We start from the raw sequence: 20,440 nt of genomic DNA, 5'->3' as shown, positions 1-20,440 counted from the left end.
AATATGGAAAAAAAGTTTTACACACATGTATATTTATTTTTTTTCAAAGGAAGAAGGAATATTTATACAAACAAATTGGGAATAGAGTAGTGGATTTCATAATTTCAAGCACTGTTTTAAGCCATCTCGGTAGGTAAATTGCTTATTTAAGAAAAGAATTTTAACCAAAAAAAAAGAGGTTGATATAAAGTAGGAGAGAAATCGGATATTTTACATGTTATTTCTTCACTTGATTTCAAATTACAATCTTGAAAAAGATAAATAAACGGTAAGTGTGTCATTGGCATAAAAGAAAACGCAAACCATAAATATAAAAGATACATTAATTAATAATAATTCTAGTGCAAAATTTAAAACAGGTTCAAATAGTGGCTATCATATTGTGAAACATGTTTTATGCTGTGATTAAAGTGTTTTGCAAGCAGATGGCCATTTCGATTAAGCTATACCACAAAAAAAAGAATTAGTGTATAGGTCTACAAGAATGGCAACAGTAGGGATGGCACCAAAGACATCTTATATATTAGGAAATCAATTTACTGGATGTGGTATTGCGGATATGACGACCACCTATATATTAAGATAGTGTGACTTTTCAAATAATGAGTTATTAATTCTCGTAAACTATACGGGCAGGACCGAAGTGGAATCGAATATTTAAATGAGTGCTTTAATTTATTCATTATTGACAGGTCAATAAAATCAGACTTTACCTATGAAAATCTATGTATTTATACATCATCCCAAAAACTTTATTCAGTCAGGCAAATACTTCATACACGAAAATAAAAGCATTATACAATTTTATAACATTACCACTATATCAGTCTTGATTTACAAGTTCACATTAAATACATTACCAATTTATTGCATTTGAATTAAACACTTAAATAAAAGTACGAACAAGTGTAAATAAGATAAATAATACATGGTTGATTTAATTTCGTTCTGACCCATTTATAAAGGTTGATGTACTTTTATCTATCTCTGACGATAACCTTGAATTTTCATCATATTTACTACCCTTAAACGTAAATATAGGTCTACCCGATATGCTTCAAATGTTGTTTGTTATACAGGGAACAAGTTTGGAAAGAGAACACAGTTCTATATTTATTTTTTAGAGAAAGTAGGATTATTAATGCAAACTAATGGGGAATAGAGTAGTGGATTTCATAATTTCAAGCATTGTTTTAAGCCATCAAGGTAGGCAAATTGTACATTAAGAAAATAATATTTTTTTAAAAAAAAGTTTAAATATCGGATATTTTGTTTTCATCACTTGATTCATCATAAGCATCTCCAGGCTTTCTGTTTAAAAATAAACTATTGTTTCCAATTGTCTACATTACTTTTAGCTTGCAAAACATGTTACTATATTACAATCTGGAAAAGATAATTAAAAGGATAATGTCAATCAGATCAAATGAGACTTTTTTGTGTTTGGAATAATGCACTTGGAAAATAATTGCAATGAAATATAAAATACAATTTCAAAACATTCTTTATAGATAAACATTCTTGAAGTTATTTACATAAAAAATAAAGTTTGTTGTGTGTTTCATATATTTTGTATTCGACACTTTCAGACAAACGCCTTCTAGAAACGTTACCATTCAGGTATCCGCTTTCTGAAATCTTTGCCATTTTTAGGCAAAATTAGACATACTTTAGCGAACTCACTCTGAAATCGTATCTATATATTAAAAGAAAATAGTTTTATCAATTCAATTTCTGTCTATAAATGTCTCTTTAAACAGGTTCTTTCAACGTCGGAAAAAAGGCAGATGATATAAAGCAGAATTGTTTTATCATTATGTATTTCGCCACAAATGTTTATTTAAAATTTAATTGTTTGTTTTGACCTAAAAGTCATGTTAGCAACGGATTAATGTAGTGGAAGTAGTCTGAACGGTAAGTGTGTCATTGGTGTAAAATAAAACGCATACCATGCGTTTTAAGATAAATTAATTGATGATATCTTTAGTCAAATTATAAAACAGGTTCAAATAGTGGGGGTAATTGTGAAAAAAGATAAAAGTGATCAGGCATACCTATATGATATATCAATCTTATTATAAAATACATACATTATCGCAAAGTTATCACATTTCAACCAATACAAACGTACTGTATATAAAACTGCAACTTTGCAGAAACAAAACCTCACACTGGAAAAGGATTGATGACTTAATTACATCGACATTTGCCCGCGTGTGATAACCATTTTACGATCAGATTTCATTTATAAACTTAAATCTTCCTTTATTTACATAATAAAGAAAGGTTAAAGATGAAATTATATTTTTAAAGCTGCTTTATTACTGTATGAGTAGATAGGTATACCCGATATACCTCATATAAGTTTATTTTGTAAACAAACGTGAAAAAGGAACACAATTTTGGTATATTTCTCTCACAAAATAAAGGATATAAATTGTGTTCTTGTGTTAGCTATGAAAATGAAAGCTACGGTTTGCCTTATTTTAAGGATAATATTTGCTCTCTTAGGTAAGAAAGGTCTATACATGTATGTCTTTGAATTTTTAGTAAATATATTTTTTAAAGTTGGTTATCTGGTGATTTTTATCACTAATAACCTGTTGCGATTGGTTAAAAGATATTTATTCAATATGACATTTAACTTGTAATCAATATTTACAAATAACATTTTGAGATAGGCAGAAAGCTATAAAAGTTTATGAGTGCCCTCTACCTATTACGATAATAAGACAATAAATGCGTTGAAATTGATAAGATATAAATTATGATTAATATGGTTACATATACTCATTAATTGACATCGTCCAATTAATAGTAATTAAATCTCCCATTAATTATATCCCCTTTTCATAATTTCAATTATATATTTTTAATACACCATATAATTAAATCAACATCATGGGGATGAAATTTTGCAAATTTTTATTTTAGGTTCATATACCTGTGCAAACCCATGCAATAACGTTAACCATACTTACACGGGAAATCCAAATGAACTTTGTGACGAAACAACAACTCAATTACATGAATTAGAAACAGACATCAGTAACAGTAACAGTGGAAGTGACTCGGAAGATTCTGGAATAGCTAGTCACACTGTTTATACAATAATAGTAGTTTTTGGTGTGGTTCTGATACCAATTATTGTGTTAACAAGGGTATGCTGGTTAAGAAAACTACAGAGGCAGAGATGTGAAGTCATCAACGAAATGAGGCAAATTGTTGATGAACGTTTTACAGAAGAGCAGATGAGAACAAGCGGGATGTTTAGTTTAGATCTGTGTAAGATACGATGTTTTAATAAAGATTTCATGTTATGTTATTTGTTAAATTGGTTGATGAAGAGTATAGTCGGAATAAGTTTATATGCCCCGAGGCGTCTATGATAATCATTTACATTAATTACTTGTAAATCTATTACTTTTGATATGACCTTGATCAATAATCTCGTAAGATATATCATTCTAATTAAAATTTGAACTGTTTATTGATGGTGCATTTTATTAATAATCTAAATATCTCTTTCTTCGAAGGAAAGGTTTGATACTATATGCAATATTGAAAGCCTAATCAATAAAAGTTATGAATAGACAAAAACAATAATAAAATAAATCAAAGGACAGTATATCAAAATTTTCATCAGTATCGAAATGATGATTAATCTTATTATGAATAAAACATGGCGATTTTATCATCAGTTGTTCATTTTCGTAATAATTGCGAGGTGTATTGAATAAGAAATGTTTCACTAGATTCTATATTAGTTTCTATTGTTTGATGTTCAAGGTTACAGCTTAAGTTATGACACATATGTCAAATTTATCTTTTTACAGCAAACCTACCACCCGTTGTGATGCTTGGAAAACCACCGTCATATGAAGAAAGTATTGCAAACCCCTGTAGTGGATCTCCGCCACCCTATGATGATCCACCAGGCTATAAAAACAATCAATTTGATTTTGGTGAAAATACAACAAATACTTGTGGGCAAGAGACTAATATACAACAAAGTACAAGTTCAACTGTTGCTTGCGGACGCGAAACAGAGAATATCCCTGTGCCTTCAACAAGTTCAAATAATTCAAACGACTGTGTTATTGTAAACAATGAAGTAACTTATACTAGCTCATATAGATTCTGACTTTGATTGGAATCGAAAATAAAATTGTTACAATACTCACTGTAAGCTCATAGGGTGCTTACATTACAACAGCTGAAATAGCTTGTAGCTATAGGCTGATATACATCGGTTGGTTTAGACTAATATGACAACATAACACAAGTTTGATTTGAGAAACTTTTATTTGCAACGTCGTGCTTGAAAGCATGATCCAAAGATAAACAAAACTGGTAAATCAATGGTTGTGTTGAAGAGACAGATTGATCTACCTCTCTTGCAAACAGATTGCTTGTTTGAGTAGTATACCTGTACTAAAATAAGAATAGGCGGTTATCAAGTTGACCTTATTTCATCGCAACTCGATTATGTAGATAGATATGAACATAGGCTGAAAGTGGGCAGAAAAATATCTTGTTACTTGTTAATTACAAAAACAACCAGCGGAGGAAAGGTTTGATATATAAAAGCACGTGTTTTGGCTTTAATGAAGGTATTTTTGACAGACTCATACTAGTAAATAGTTTTCTTCCTCATCCATTTCCTCAGATTAAATACATTTAGCCCCAAACGATAAATATTTTGTATCCGCTTATAAAGGTTATCAGAATTTTTCTAATCATTCCAATCAATAGAATAAAACCTGTGTTTGCGCTGTTGTTCTTTTTTCATCCTGAACATGACTTTAAACGGATTTTAACAAATGAGTACAACATTAAATATATTCAATTCATGTTATACTTGTATGATTGTTGCGTTGTTAAGTCAATGCAAAGTTTTAGGACAAATGGTCTGGCAGAATGTGACGATTTGTAACCACATTTCAATAATATTTCTTCAATAATTGCACGGACCCTTTTAACTGAATATTTGGAAAAAACAAATATGTATTTATTTTTTCTATTTATATCTTTGCATCTGATATTACAATTAATATGAGTTACATAAATATACGAACACTATTATCTACTGAATATATTCTTTTGAATTCAATTGTATACACTCCTACAGTTCAATTTTTCCATTTATGTCATTTATTTGTATATACATGTATATTGTATTTGTGGTACTGTACACATCACATTTATCTTAAATGAGTTATATTATTCATAGGTTCTGGTAATATCCGCTGTTTATGAGGTTTAAACATTTATTATTTCTTGGCTTGTGATTTTTACAGTCAAAAATATATTGATGCATATTTTATTGAAGTATTAAAAACTCTGTTTGATATGCGTGTATATATATGTGTAAATCGTCGAATAAGAGTGTTCGTGGTTTTACTCATGCATGAATATTGTAAGCGCATTCGATTATAATAAAGTGTAATAAATGTTCGTAAAATATAAGTAAAAGATACTGACATTTACCAATTTTTAATCTCGTCATATACATGTATATATTATACAGTATGCACATATACTGTTACAGTAAGAGGTATTTCACATTTATTGTAAAATGTATTGTTAAAATTTAATGTCTGATACTGTGATGTCTCATGCTTATATATTTAAAATACTGAAATTTCTTAAATAACTTTTTCAACATGCATTTTTAAATTGATGTGTTATTTACCTGTCAAATACGTACTAGTTGTACGGTCTATGCACACAATATATTTTCGGTAAGTTTCGGTAAGTTTTGTGAGATGTACGTAGTCAGATGTGATTTGTAAACAGTCAAACACTTGTCCCTCGGTGTCGAGGGTAGTGTTTTGAACTGTTGCCCTCGGCCTACGGCCTTGTGCAACAGTTGAAAACAGTGAAAACACTATCCCTTCCAACTCGGGCCAAAAGTTTTAATGTTCCCAAATCACATATGAAATAACTGTATACTATTATTTTATTTTTCATGACCCATAAGCACTATTTACTTTAAGATTATTTTTTTCTAGTTTATTCAGTATAGCATGACTCTTTATTCAGCATGACTCTATCTGTAGGTGAAGATAGAAACGAAGTAAATGTATATTTGATAATTAAATTTAATTTAAGATGTATGGTTGTCTCCCATTGTTTGTAACAAATACCGTTTAGTACTAGTATTTGTTTAAAATGTTATTCAAGCTGCCTATGTAAACATTGTATTTGGTAAGAAGTTATTTGTCAAGTATGAACTGTCCAAAAAGTTAACTATTAGATTAATTCTGCGCGATGAATAACTGTTGGTAAAACGTTCAGTTTGCCTGACTGTTTTATATATTGTCGGTGACATTTATTTTTCCTCAATGCCTGCATCTTGCGGTCCGCTTTTATTTTAGATACAAATAAATAATCACTTAATGCGTGATTAAGATTAGTCACTATATATCTGTCTCTAGGTAGGGTTTTTTCTTTGTTTCCGATGACGCTCGTGTTGCTAGGACGGGACTTGTCTTCATTTCCATATGAACGGTGTGCTCCTTATGCTGCTCTTGTGTACCACTGTATGACTGTAAAATCTCCGTATCCTCTTCAGTTATATGATGCATTGTCTGTTATAAATAATAAAGAAAATAGTCAAATAATCATTTACTAGCTAGTATATCTTTATACACATATACCTGTATCATTACTAAGTTTGCGCATAAATATTCTCTAGTAGTGTATTAATGTACAAAAATGTATTAAAAATGTCTATTGTTAAATCAAGGTAAGACGTTCAAGGTTTGAAATAACATTTTAATTTGTAAACATTCAAAATGAAATTCAAAATGAAGGTGAATCCAGCTCCATATTTCTTGTAAAAGTCAGCAATTTCAGCCACAAATTATATCAAAATAGTTTCAAACAATTTAATTATTTTAACATGTTATTTGGTAATGAATTATGACATATACATATGATTCAACATTGCAATGGATGTCAAGATTCTCGAAACACAAGTAAGTGTAATATTGAAATAATCTGCATTTCTATTCAAATATCCAAGTCATTTTACGACATTAACCCTTTACCTCATATATACGCGAAACAACACCCCCAAACACATGTTCTCGTTTGAAAAATGTTGCTAAAAAAGTGAGCTCTTTTTCGGCGCCGTCCCCCATCCAGAAGATACATCAGGGGGTTGCCAGAAGGGGGATGTGTCCCATTCTGTTCGAGGGGTTTGAAGGGGGACGGTAGTCCCCTCATCGCCAAGAAAGTTTTGGACTTGTGAGAGGCTAAAAATGGCCACAGGTCGATCATAAGGTAACGTTAAACTAACGCTGAAAAGCCTTTGCCCTTGAGAAGTTGCAGCACTTTGAAATAAATTTTTATGGAAAAAATGAAGGCAAAATAGTGATTTTTGGCAATTTTGAGATGTCCCCTCGTTGCCATGGTAACAGGAAATTTAAAACTGAGTATGTCGTTACAAAGGCAATGGTCCAATCAACATTTGTGCCAAGTTTGATTAGTATTGTAACAGGAGGCTTTTCAATGAAAACGGCCATTTTTTCACAATATGCTCATGGGGGAAAGGGTTAACTAAAAAAATAAAAAATGTACAAAACAACAATTTTTCACCAAAATTTGGTGAAAAACCACATGTTAATGTGCAATAGTGAATAAATATGATGAGATAAAATATACCTCATATCCCAAAGAATTTGTTAATTATGGCTCACCACTTAACACTGTATCAATGAAATTTAGAAGACATTCGTTACTCTTGAAAAATATGATTTAAAAATAGAAAAGGAATAAGTCATATATTTCAAGACCTCCCTTACAAGGGACAGGTAGTGATGGGGTTGCTTGCAAACTTTACCAAACGGCTACCGAGTCATGAATATTTACAACACTCGTACGTATTTTTTTTTTCAGGTAAATGGGTTTGTATGTTATTTTGAAAAAATTTAATTCCTTAAGGCAATGCTTGTGACTCACTCGGTTTAAGGTTTCAGCTTCCTAGCAGTTATTGAAGATATGAACTGGTCTTGTTCATATTGTTGCGATTTAACAGATGACAGTTCTGGTCGTATTTTTTATTCATTTATTCACATCTTTAAGTTTTGGAGTTCACCAATCAAGACAAAATATATTTTTGTCAATCTTGAGTAAATGTTTTAATTTGCAAGTTCCAATTAAAGTTTCAATAGACACAAATAATTTGTTCAAACGCAATTTAGTCGCAAACTTGTACCTAAGCATTTTTGGTGGCAAACTTATGCTTCAATATTATTGCGTATAAAGTCGTGGACAGAACTATAATTTTAAGAAATAATTATTCCTAATATTATGGTATTTTTTTGTTTTTAGTGTCTTAATAATTAGATATGAAACGATAATGGAAGTACATGTATTTGAAATTGGTAGATTCTGGTAGGAAGAAAATTTCATGAAATGTTAGGAAAGTACATTTTAAATCACTAAATATCATTTAATTAGAATATTGAAATGTACGTTTGACAAGGTTTAAGAAAAGTAGCTCTAAAAAAATGTTACTTCTTGGAAAATAAAAATGGAAAAAAAATAATTTCAAGATCAGTGCATTTGAATTAAACAATATCCGTCAAATTACTCATATGCTATAAACAATCGATAAAAACCGGCAAATTTCGTTCGTTCTCAATTGGTATTTTCAGTCTTCTTTCGAAAGATGACCCAAAACAAGAGTAATTATGAAATATCGTGTGACAGCTGTAAAAGGTTCCCCGTGTTTTTTCTGAACCTTTGGGGTCATTGATTCCATCACATTAAATGTTGAAAATGGAGTACCCTCAAGTCGGGGCTAGGGGACGTGAGAGATGTTGCATAACTTTTTATGTAAAGACTCAATCAAACCAAATCTGCAACCCTTCGCCTTATTTTGTTGTTATTAATGCTTCCGAGGGATCACCATTTTCCAGGTTTTGATACATCTCACTGTTTCCGCCTAATAGCAACATCTTACTCATAACATGAAAATGTCCTCGCGTCGCGATGTTCATCATGAAAAGTTTATTTATGATGACATGTTTTTCAACTGGGGTTTTCTTTCATGTCGTATTTAATTTATGCTGTTTTTCTTCTTGCAACTTCAGTTATTTTGGTAACCTCCCATTATATTCTTTAACGCTTTTAAGTAATGAACTGAGGAACGTGAAATTAAAAGAAATACGCACGTGTATTATGGTTGTGAAAGAAGACAAATATAATAACAAAGATCAACAATGCACAGCGACATTCAGAGAATGCAGCCCCCAGCAAAATCCAGTTGCACTGAAATAACGCAAAGGCACACAGTAATGCACAGAACAAAATACAGGAGAGGGCACAAAAGCCGTGACATGGAGTGGTCGTGCCAATAAATCATAACAAATGACAACAGAGTTAAGAAACCCCTGAAGATGTCAAAGCCATAAAAAATAAAAACCAATTGAAATAACACATTTGTATAAAATTGTCTAGGAAATATCTGTGACTAATAAACATGATCTTCGTTGTATCATTTTGCACTTTTTTATTTGCACATTTATATTTGACTCTTCTTTTAAAAGATAATAAAATTAAGTTTGCAACCAAAAATGTTTGAAGTACAAGTTTGCTACTAGAATGCGCTTGAACAAGATGTTATTGTTTATTAAAACTTTATTTAGAACATGCAAATTAAAACACTTACAGTATTGACAGAGACAAATTTTGTCTTGTTTGGTGAACTTCAAAACTTAAAGATGAGAAAAATGTGTAGAAAATCCTGTCAAATCGAAAAATATGTACATGACCAGCTTATATCTTCAATAACTTCGTCAAATCAGAAGTTAGGAAGCTGAAACCTAAACCGAGTGAGTCATAAACATTTCCTTAAGAAATTGGCATATCACGTCTACTCTGGTTCTAAGCTATTAAGAAGAGCTAATGTGTTGGCTTTAGGGTGGATGAGGGTGACATGAAGGGGGTTTTTGTGGTTGTTGTTGTTGCTGCTGCTGCTGTTGTTGTTTGTTTCGTGTTTGTTGTTTTTTGTTGTTGTTAATTTTGTTTTTGTTGATTTTGCTTTTTTCTATTTTTTTTTTTTTTTTTTTTTTTTTTTTTTTTTGGGGGGGGTGATTTTTGTGTGTTTTTTTGTATATATCCCGTAGGAACACTTGTCTATGAACTATTTAAATTGAAGATATGTCAACAAAGGTTATTTTACAAACCAATTCTTCATCAACTTGTGAAAATCTTGAGAACGTCTGCTTCAATCTTGGTCTAGCGGTTCTCGTCTCTACTGGTTTGCCATGCTTTTTTCTGTACCATTTACAGCCAAACCAGAACCCAGCAAAGACGGCAAGGCCTAGCGACAAGCATAGCATCAATATGGTCCCCTTGTCAACTTCACTAAGCCCATCTTTACGGAAAAGAAAATTTTTTTTTATTGTTTTATGTTTCAAAACAAGAAATGAAAATATGAAATCAGGTTAAAGTTTTAAACGAGATGCCTTGTCTAAATGCATGCTTGATTAGTGCATTGTTGTATTAAAGAACGTGTAGAAGTTACAAGTGCTAATGAAACAGAACTTTGTGTGTTTGTTTATTTTATTTTCCTTATTAAGTAATCTTTACATTTACTGTTACTTAAACTGGATAAAATATTGAAGCTAAAGTGTTAAAGACATAAAATAACAACAGAAACAGTCTTATACCATTTGATAAATATTTCCCTAACAATTATCAAATTATATTTCGAATAATATAAAAAAAAACTTTGTTTTCGCTTATTATATTAATCGGGGTGCTTTCATAAAGTCATTAAAATCAGATCGAATGTGAAAATTTTAATTTGTTTACCTCCATCATCATCCGCCATATTAATCAACTCATTTCCAACTTCCAGTTCCCTTACAATAACTTAGTTCACTCTCACTATCTGACTATTACATCCTTATTTCATTTAAGGTTCTGGTCCACCTTTTGTTAAACAACTATCTTGTTTTCAATGAAGTTCTTTGCGCCTTAAAATGGTTTCCTATTGTCTGAAGTGATCTGTTTTAACCAATTATAAAAAGCAGGCTCTTTTTAGTGCATTACATATTTCACAAAAATGTCATTTTGCAGAACTTTATAGGATAATTTGAATCAAGCTTACCGAATATTTTGAAATAAGTGACAATTCTGCTTTGCAAATCTCTGTTCAATTAGACTTTGACATTAAGTTAGAATCTGACAATTTCGTCTATGTTTATAGATATCAAGAACACGAACGTTTATTTGCATTATGTAACGTGAAGGAATATAATATTTAAACTTGCAAATCTTCAGCAAAAGCTTAAAATAGCAAAAGTATGTTAATTAAAAGCTGATATAAAATAAAAGAAAATAGCCGTTGACTGCAATCACGTGATCCAAAAATGCCAGATATCAACTTTCTCGCCGCCTTAATATACGAGTAAAAGAATCAGTCATCGGTTGATGAAAACCTTAATATTGATGTCGGTTTGGATAAGTAGCTGATGGAGGGATACACAAAGATGTTAAATCGGAAGTAGTCTCTCGTGATGTGCAGAAATGTAACAATACTAGTATAAAACAATAATAGTATAAATATAGCAATAACATACAATCGTTTCTTCAGTTTTCGTTGTATTTTCGGGTGTACAAAAACAATGTTTGAGTTCGGGTTTTCTTTTTAATTACTTTTGTTCTGGTATTTTAATATATTTTATTTTCACTGGTATGTCCTGTTCAAAAGAATGGACGATTGAAAGACTGCAAAACATAAATTAAAATGTATATAAAACCAGATGAAGTAGCGTTTGGTAAATACATGTATAATCATTTTTACAGTACATTCGCAAATACTTTGTACCGGAAATTGTGTTTTTAATCAAATAGGTAGGCGGTTTCGTGATACGAAGTTGTTGTCAACAAACCTTGATTTTTGTTGTTGTTTTCTTTTATAAACGCTTTAAGGGATTCATTTAATAAAAGGTGCAAATTCATAATCTGATTACATTCGAGAATTTTATGTCATGCTACTTGTTGAAGTTCTTGTAGAATCAGAATATGTGTTATCCGTTTATATTAATACTTCCTCAAGGAATGAATTAAAAGTTTGTTAAGTATGGGTAGCACGTGGACATCTTTTTAAAGGCTCTCACCTCCAAATGGTAAAATGAAAAAAAAAATGAAAAAAAAAAATTCATGTTAACGGTAAATGCTGGTAAATGCTATGTAAATTCATTACTGACATCTTAATTAAAGAAAAAAAATGTTGACAAAATCATCAATATAGCGTGCGTTTCCTCTTTGAATAATACGTTGCGTTACTAACGCAGTAGCCAATTTAAATAGCAGATATTTTTTTCAACATGGTCACGTGTAACAACAGTGGTTCGCAAAAATTCCAGGAGCTGGTACTCCTGGGTCGTATATCACTGTTCGTAAATAAGTAGACACTTATCATATTTGAAGCTTGAGTATTAAATCGATATACTAGTCATCATATACATGTATATTATATAATTAATCAGTTATAACTTTTAGTGACACAAATTAGTTTAAATTACCAAGCAGTTAATTCGTTGCCTATGTTTGATACGATCCCGGATTCCGTGCGCTCCGGATCACAGGTCGCGATTTTGTCCTCTACCATCACGTGGTACGAGAAATAACCTCCGTAGTACAATGTATGATAAAAGAAGGTAAATACCGTTGGCGGAAAAGGGAACTGTCTATTTACACAATATGAACATTTTAAAGTGTCATTTCGATTTCTTTCAAATATATAAAGTTTTTGGAGAGAGATTTTAAAAAGATAGTAAGACGAGAGTATTTCGGAAGAAGCTGTGAAAGTGAGAAACATATTATTCATTAGAAATCCTTCTTTTTTATAAAATTTGATAGGGTTACCAGCTACAGTTTTACCTTCATATGGTTTCATATGATTACATTCTTTGATATATCCTTCCATATTTATACCAGTATTGTTCTGGTTTTGTAAGACAACAGTATAATTTGATTTTTTCTCACTAGTTCCTTGTCCACACTTCATACTTCAGTATTTTGGGATCATTGATTCTAAGCACATTGGGCGTTGACGATTGAATACTGCTTAAGCCGGTGCTAGGGGGCGGGGCACTTTTCCATTGTCCATTGTAAAAGGACATAATCAAAATGAGCCTGCAATTTTCATGTAATTTTATTGTTTTCATTTTTCCCCAAGGATCTCCTCTTTTGCAGATTTTTATACTTCACACCAGCAGGTATCAAGTGTTTTGTGGTATCTTTATATTATAGTTTTTTTTGTGACATCGATGTTTTTCATTTATGAAGTTTTTTCACACAAGGCATGTTTAAGGCTTTCTTGTTGTTGCTATTTTTTGTTTATCTCCACTTGAATGACATTTCAGAAACTGTTCTATTTCAAACTATATTATAAAGTAATAGATTATGTGATATGAAAGTTTTTTAGGATATAACATTACAAGGCAAACAGAAAATCATTTTACAAGAGTGTTTTTATTAATATTAAACAGCAATCAATTAAATACCTGAAAACCTGAAAAAATGGTATTGATAATAATTTAATTGTCTGTAATCAACACAAATATTGTACAAACTAAAATAGTTCACCATAACTTCAATCGAGAATATAGTGGGTTTTTTTTAATATCTTCCATTGATATAAAAATGAATAAACTTATTCTACGAATATTTACCTCAACTCAAATCAACTTTATTAGACAATCAGTCTGTATATGCAATGACATTGGGCAAAAACAAGAAACTGTTCATAATAAATAGTTTATATATTACATATAAATAATCATTGGCAATAGAAGATCATATATTGCACATAAATATGTATTGATAATAAATATATTATATATACATGTATTATATAAATACGTATTGATGGTAAATAGTTCATATATAACATATTAATACGTACTGACAATAAAAATTTCATTTATTACATATAAAAACGTATTGACAATAAATAGTTTGCATATACCATATAATACGTATTGATAATAGTTTATATGTTACATATTATTAAACATTGATTCATCATGTACATAATATATTACATTTACTTACAACAACTACTACAATAAACACACAATATACAGGAACAAATTAATTTTACATTATACTTTTCTTTAACTTTTTTTTCTCTCTTAAGATTAATGATTCTTTAAAAAAAAGCATGCAACATTTTATTATTTTCTTTTGTTATCTGAGTTCACAAGATATTTATAAACGGTTCGACATTGTCGGCTAAGATGAAAGTGTGTAAAACATATAAGTAAAAATGATATTCACTTTCAGTCTCGTTTTTACATACTCGACACAAAAGTACATAATTCTACATTAAATTACATGTACTAAATCTAAACAGAGCACGTTTATTCGTCCAACATGTTCCCGTTAAGTTAATTATATCACAATTTTCAACATAAACCCTATTAAATTTAGTAATCATTGTTAGTTTTAACCATTCTTTTAATGATTTTTCTAATACAATGACTTAAAAATGGTAACTTTCTAACTCGCCTAACACTGCAATATTTGTTGCTTGTTACTTCAAATAAAAAAACATCAATATCTTAATCAATAACTACAAGAATATCAAACAGTACAGATTCAATCTTACATCAAAATAAACCTTTTTTAAAAGGGAATTTTTTAAATAGCTTTACTTGCCTGTTCTGATAAACATTTTACAGCAAGTAAATCTGCAAAAGAACTTGATTTTGAAAATTTAAAACCCAGGTAACTAAAAAGACAACATTAATTTGTCATTACATACACTACAACAATATCTTTATATTTGTTTTAATATCTTGTCTTATTTCGTGTATCTTTTTTTCTCTTTTTGCCTTTCTTCTTTGAAAAATCTTCTTCCATTTCTAAATCGTCAAGGGATTCCATACTTCTCGCGATTTCCGACTTCCTTAGCAAATCGTTTCCCTCTGTGCTTATACAGTCGCATAGAACAAGCAGACGATAAAATCCGAGAATCAAAGTTAGAGCATTTTTCAGCGAAAAGAACATTATTAGATACTCAGAAATATGAATATAGAATATAGCGTAACATCTTACACCCAGAAAAGGCCCATCTTGCATAAACAGAACCATCAAAACAGAGAGTATTTCGGAGCGATCTTGGCTTCTTGACACTGTATTGCGTTCATGACGTTTGATCGCAAATGACGTAGTAATGACGACGACAAATTGCACGAGACTCCATGACCAAACGCCAAGCACTACGTATCTAAAAGGACCGCTGTGCTTTATTTGATCTTTATTAAAGATCTCAGAAAAGTCCAAAATATCAGCACTGATGGCAGAGTACATGATCAGTAATTGTGAAAGAGAATTTCTGTCTATCCTCCCTCGTGGTAAAAGCCATCTGCACAAAATGACCAAAAACATCATCGACTGCTCTAGCAATGAAATTGGTCCTACGTTAAGAAGAAATGTTGTAAGCTTCTGAAATACACAAACAATACATAACTATAAATATATACTATAAATAATCATCAACCACTCTAAGAGACAATTTCTACTTATGTTTTTTTTTAGTAAACATCATCATTTCACTTGGTAAAATCTATTATGAATTATTAAATAGAGAAAAAATGATTCCCTTAAGGAAGCCCAAAACTCAAAATTGAAAATGTTGCAGGCTCGGTTTGATTGAGCCTGTTCATGGACGGTACTGTCAATGCAAACTACCGTCCACGCCCCATAGCACCGGCTTAAAGGGACTCCACTGAGGTTTTTTGACATGATGGGACAGAAAATATTTTTTTCCAGATAAATGTACCATTTGATGTAGGTGTAGACCACGAATCTTTGTGCAAACTTTCTTAACGGTCTATCATTCGCGCACTTCGTTTTTCCATAATAATTATTCAAATTGTAAAGAAATGACCCAAAATGAAAAGCGTTCAAACGCTTTTCACTCAAATTAGGCTAAGAAAAGCATAAAACTACGATTTTCGATTTATTTTAAGGTATATTTCTTAACTATCTTTGCATATATTTCTGATTAAAGCGCCCCAGTTCATTTATGTAAGAAATTCTAATGTTATGTTTTTAGGCTTTTAAACCTCAGTGGAGTGAGTCCCTTTAAGCAGAATCTAACATTTAAACATGAAATGGTAAAATTTTGAATTTAGAAACATCTGCAGATGTATTCATACGGCGAACCTTCAATATGACACTTCTGTCCCCAAGTAATACCTAAACGAGAAAACAATTAGCGGAACTAAACAAAATGGAATTTTGAAAGGGGATGAGAGGTTATGAAGCCTCTTTTATATCGATACTTAGTATTCAGCATATGATTTTATACTTACAGAAGCTTGAAACAATTCATCTGAAGTATTATTCCCTCCGTTTGTAATTGAAAGTGGCGGTATTGTCGTTGTATTTGTTGCTGTTGCTGTTGTTGTCGTGTCATTTAAGCCTTTCGCTGATCCACCATCTTGATTTGCGTCGTGTAGCCTTAAAATCCACAAAACTGGTACAACAGTCGACAGATATATACAAAAACATGTACATATTCTGTAATGGAAATAACAAAGTTTTGAAAGAATATAAACATAATTGACAATATCCCCATCTAGTAATTAAGTATGCAGGTAAAAGTAAAAATGATTTTTCTTCCATTTTGACGTGGATCTAAATGTTTTCTATACTATAAATAGTTCACATAAGTAGTCAGTAACCCAAATGATCAATAAAAAAACTTCTTTAAATATCCTAAAATGTATAATGTATTGTTAACGTTAAATTGCTAAAAAGAGTAAGGCAGTTTTATTTTGTATTTCAGGGAGTTCCTGTCAATTATTAGTCAATCATCATTATAATGGCAAATATTTTGAAATAGATAGCTAAATTCCCTCGACTTGACAGCATAAAAATAAGCATACATAGAAAATGTGCTACATTTTATTGTTTAAGGGTAAAATTTCTAACAACCACGTGTTAAATATTTGTAACCCAAACTAGCGTACAGAAAACTCGATGGTTCTACTAAATAAAACATGAGTTATACAAAGAACGGTCGACACGAATATTCATAATAAGCATATTTATTGTGTCAAATATATGACGGTCTATCTGTATTCTGTGGAATGATTTTTAATATCTGAATTTAAAATCATACTTAAGAATTTGTATTTAAAGGACTCCACTGAGGTTTAAAAGCCTAAAAACATAACATTTGAATTTCTTATATAAATGAGCTGGGATAAACAGAAATATATGCAAAGATAGTTAAGAAATATACTTTGAAATAAATTGAAAATCGTATTTCTATGCTTTTCTAAGCCCGATTTGATTGAAAAGCGTTTAAACGCTTTTTATTTTGGACATTTTATTACAATTTGAATAGTTAGTCTGGAAAAACGAAGTGCACGAATGATCAGAAATTTTGCACAAAGATTAGTGGTATAAACCCTACATCAAATGATACATTTATCTAGAAAAAAGACTCAGTGAAGTCTCTTTAATAAAAAAGTTTGTAAATTTCCTATAAAAAGCACACGCCACGTTCTCTTATAGAATATTTAATATATTCCTATATGATATGATGCATGTGGGAAAACACTGCGCAATAATATAACAATTTAAATATTTAAATCACGTGATTTAAGAGCTTTACATATGCACATTTGTAGTATCTTTCGCTATCTCAAGCTTAAAAAATTGCTCTGTAAATTGACATTAATTTATTATTAGAGTGTGCATGCAGTAACGTTAAAAACATCTGTAGATTTATTCATTTGGTTGTACCAATTAACTCGATAAACTATCATTTTCTGACAAAAATATTTTAATATACCCAAAGTACCAAATATATAAATATCAAATCGATAAACATTATAAATATTTTTTTCTTAAAGTAACAAAAAAACATACCTGCTCCATTCGCAGCCCCATCTGCAATATAGAATAACGCTGGTTTCGAGCAGAAAAAAGAATATGTACGGTGCAAAGATGCCATAGAATCTAACATCAACGGTTTTCGCGACTATCAATATCGCCACAACACAATGTGTCAACAGCAAAAGTCGTGTTAGAATGGCGCGAAATATCTTTCTATATTTATGAAAGTCTGACCGAAATATCAAACTGTCTAATGATATTTTTTGTTTGACTCCATTTAAAGTGACCGTTTTACGCACCATTGTCTTTCTATATCATCAACTGTCACATCAATTTATAAATGTTCAATATATTATTATAAATTCTTTCTATATATATGTATAACTACTAATTACAGGAAACTGATCTCTTCATCTTACAATTACTCACTTCACATTTGGGAAGACGTCTTCCCAGCTGGCAAATATCACGTGATCTGAACACTAAAGAAAGCCAAATCCTTTAAAGGATATGTTAGTCATTTCTCAAGTACTTTTCTATGTACTCTAATAAATTTGACAGCAGCAATTGCTAAATGCGTAAAATCAAATTTGAATAAAAATTCATTCATTTATTATTGATTGATTGATTGATTGATTGATTGATTGATTGATTGATTGATTGATTGATTGATATTTTATCAATGTTTTGTTTGTTCATTATTGTTTGTGTTTTTTTTTAAATAATTAAATTAAAGTCAAGACATTATTTCTAAAGTTAGTTTGTTTATATTATCTTCAACCATACAAGTTTTCATATCAACTTCTGTTCAAATTATCTTTCTATGACCTTTGTCTTACTGAATATTGATTTGTTTCACGGTTTGAACATGCGCTATGGCCTATACAGATCAAACGTCGGATATTAGTCGAGATGTTCCATTTGATTTCCCATCACTAAACTTGATGTGAGACTTTGACCCTTTATTGCGTTTGAATAACGGAAATAATCGAGTTGATGAATGTCAATGATGCAATCTAGTATTTGTGCATTTCATTTTACAAGAAAAATTGTTTTTGTAAAGACGTAGGTGGTCCTTTGACGTCAACTCTGCGCATGCGTAACATCGGCCGAGACGCTTTCTCTCCTGATTCAAATGCTTTTTACTGGTACAATGGCAGGTAGTTGCAGAAATTTTATTATTTTCATCTAAGGTGGATACATCTGGCATTTTCCATTATTTAAAATACATTGTATTTATGGAATGCATTTGAGAATCTGAAACGGATTTTGACATTGCGTTTATCAGATAACTCTTCCGAATACAAAAAAGGTATAAAATTTTGGTGCAAAGTTTAGAAAAAAGACGATAATCAAAAAAAGATTAACATTTTATTAAAGTTTAATAAAGCCCGTAAACATTTCTTAATAAAAAAACTAACAGAAAATAAAAAGTTCACTAAAGATTACAAACAACAAAAATGATTTCAGACAATTATTATTAGGATTTCTAGAACACAAATTCCACTCTGTTATAATGAAAACAAGAAAAATATATTTCAAGATTTTCTTTGCAATATAGTATATTCAGATTCATAGAGGCGTTTTACATAACTTTGAACTATTTTGTATAGTGTCGTCCAAACAGAAAATATAAGTGCATTTTGCTGTTTTTTATAAGTGTTATAAGTCTACAATGTACCATGTTTTGAACTCTAATAATATACCGGATTTCTCAAATGCATTGTTACATTACAACAGTATTGTTTCAATGAAAACATTTATAATTTATTGATATATATACGAATGTATTGTTATGATTATAGAATGAATTAATCATCAGTTATGTTTATTTCCGGTATTTTTATTTGCTACATGTATAAATAGAAGAAGTCATTTCAGGGGCATACAGTAATATCTGAAGTGTTGACTTGAATAATTTTTATTTGAGCATCATATTGAATGGTAAGTACATGTATTATGTATATTTATAATCATAATCGCTAACATTAATAGATCTATCATTTACTCCATCTCACATATTTCTATATATATAAACGATGACTGCAACTGAAAACTACGGTGTCCCGTTTGGGTCATTGTGACACACACATAACTCGAAAAACGCAAACATAAATTTTCACCATTTTCATGTTTGAACGTTGAATTCTGCTTAAGCCGGTGCTAGGGGGCATGAACGGTAGTTTCCACTTGGCAGCACAGGCCATAAACAGGCTCAATCATAACAAGGCCGTGCGTCTGCTACACTATTCTCCAACTAACCAGGGGAAGTAACCGTTGCTGGAGTTTGCGGATACACTGCAAACTTTTCGCAGCGGTTACTTCCTCTGACAAGTACAGAAAAGTTAGATTGGTGAAACGCACTAATTAAGAGAGCCAGTTGTAGATCGTTAAATTAATATGCAGGTCTTAGAGAGGTAGATGGATTTTAACTAGTGTTATATCCTTTAAATATTAATAACAGTAGGAGACAGTATCTTTAACTAATACTAGGAGCTATAGACGACTCCATGCGGAAAAACAGAAGCTTACACTATTCTGTAATGTAATGCAATAT

The 20,440-nt window shown here is 30.7% G+C and overlaps 3 protein-coding genes across 4 annotated transcripts; 1 reads left to right on the top strand and 2 right to left on the bottom strand.

Moving 5' to 3' along the window:
- The first annotated feature begins 1,054 nt into the window (after positions 1-1,054).
- Positions 1,055-4,207, top strand: LOC132747991 (uncharacterized). 2 transcript variants are annotated; one of them, XM_060737527.1, is made up of 3 exons: positions 1,055-1,206; positions 2,935-3,285; positions 3,837-4,207. In XM_060737527.1, exons 1-3 carry the CDS (start codon positions 1,152-1,154, stop codon positions 4,142-4,144), a joined length of 714 nt encoding a protein of 237 aa, XP_060593510.1. In that variant the 5' UTR covers positions 1,055-1,151; the 3' UTR covers positions 4,145-4,207. The 2 variants fall into 2 exon arrangements, with proteins under 2 accessions (XP_060593510.1, XP_060593511.1); XM_060737528.1 differs by lacking the exon at positions 1,055-1,206 and adding an exon at positions 2,075-2,511.
- Positions 4,208-5,480: 1,273 nt separating this feature from the next.
- Positions 5,481-10,944, bottom strand: LOC132747992 (uncharacterized). The gene is made up of 3 exons (XM_060737529.1): positions 10,831-10,944; positions 10,200-10,390; positions 5,481-6,593 (listed from the first exon to the last, which is right to left on the bottom strand). Exons 1-3 carry the CDS (start codon positions 10,847-10,849, stop codon positions 6,423-6,425), a joined length of 381 nt encoding a protein of 126 aa, XP_060593512.1. The 5' UTR covers positions 10,850-10,944; the 3' UTR covers positions 5,481-6,422.
- A 2,537-nt stretch (positions 10,945-13,481) lies between these two features.
- LOC132747990 (transmembrane protein 26-like) lies at positions 13,482-18,249 on the bottom strand. The gene is made up of 3 exons (XM_060737526.1): positions 17,917-18,249; positions 16,350-16,557; positions 13,482-15,477 (listed from the first exon to the last, which is right to left on the bottom strand). Exons 1-3 carry the CDS (start codon positions 18,183-18,185, stop codon positions 14,821-14,823), a joined length of 1,134 nt encoding a protein of 377 aa, XP_060593509.1. The 5' UTR covers positions 18,186-18,249; the 3' UTR covers positions 13,482-14,820.
- Between the last annotated feature and the right edge of the window lie 2,191 nt (positions 18,250-20,440).

Source organism: Ruditapes philippinarum, unplaced genomic scaffold (assembly GCF_026571515.1).
Source record: "Ruditapes philippinarum isolate M1 unplaced genomic scaffold, ASM2657151v2 ctg241_1_1_1_1, whole genome shotgun sequence".
In the NCBI taxonomy this organism is placed as follows: Eukaryota; Metazoa; Mollusca; class Bivalvia; order Venerida; family Veneridae; genus Ruditapes; species Ruditapes philippinarum.
Note: the sequence above shows the minus strand (reverse complement) of the source record. Positions and strands in the feature narration are given on the sequence as shown.

Bases quoted from the DNA above. Each gene is read 5' to 3' on its own strand.
- LOC132747992 (XM_060737529.1), bottom strand. The intron at 6,594-10,199 runs GTTTGTAAAATA...TATTTATAACAG, and splicing joins CACAAGTTGATGAAGAATTG to ACAATGCATCATATAACTGA.
- LOC132747990 (XM_060737526.1), bottom strand. From the start codon at position 18,185: ATGGTGCGTAAAACGGTCACTTTAAATGGAGTCAAACAAAAAATATCA. The intron at 16,558-17,916 runs GTATGTTTTTTT...TTTCCATTACAG, and splicing joins TGGGGCTGCGAATGGAGCAG to AATATGTACATGTTTTTGTA. The intron at 15,478-16,349 runs GTAAGTATAAAA...TGTGTATTTCAG, and splicing joins ATGAATTGTTTCAAGCTTCT to AAGCTTACAACATTTCTTCT.
- LOC132747991 (XM_060737527.1), top strand. From the start codon at position 1,152: ATGGGGAATAGAGTAGTGGATTTCATAATTTCAAGCATTGTTTTAAGC. The intron at 1,207-2,934 runs GTAGGCAAATTG...TTTTTATTTTAG, and splicing joins CATTGTTTTAAGCCATCAAG to GTTCATATACCTGTGCAAAC. The intron at 3,286-3,836 runs GTAAGATACGAT...ATCTTTTTACAG, and splicing joins GATGTTTAGTTTAGATCTGT to CAAACCTACCACCCGTTGTG.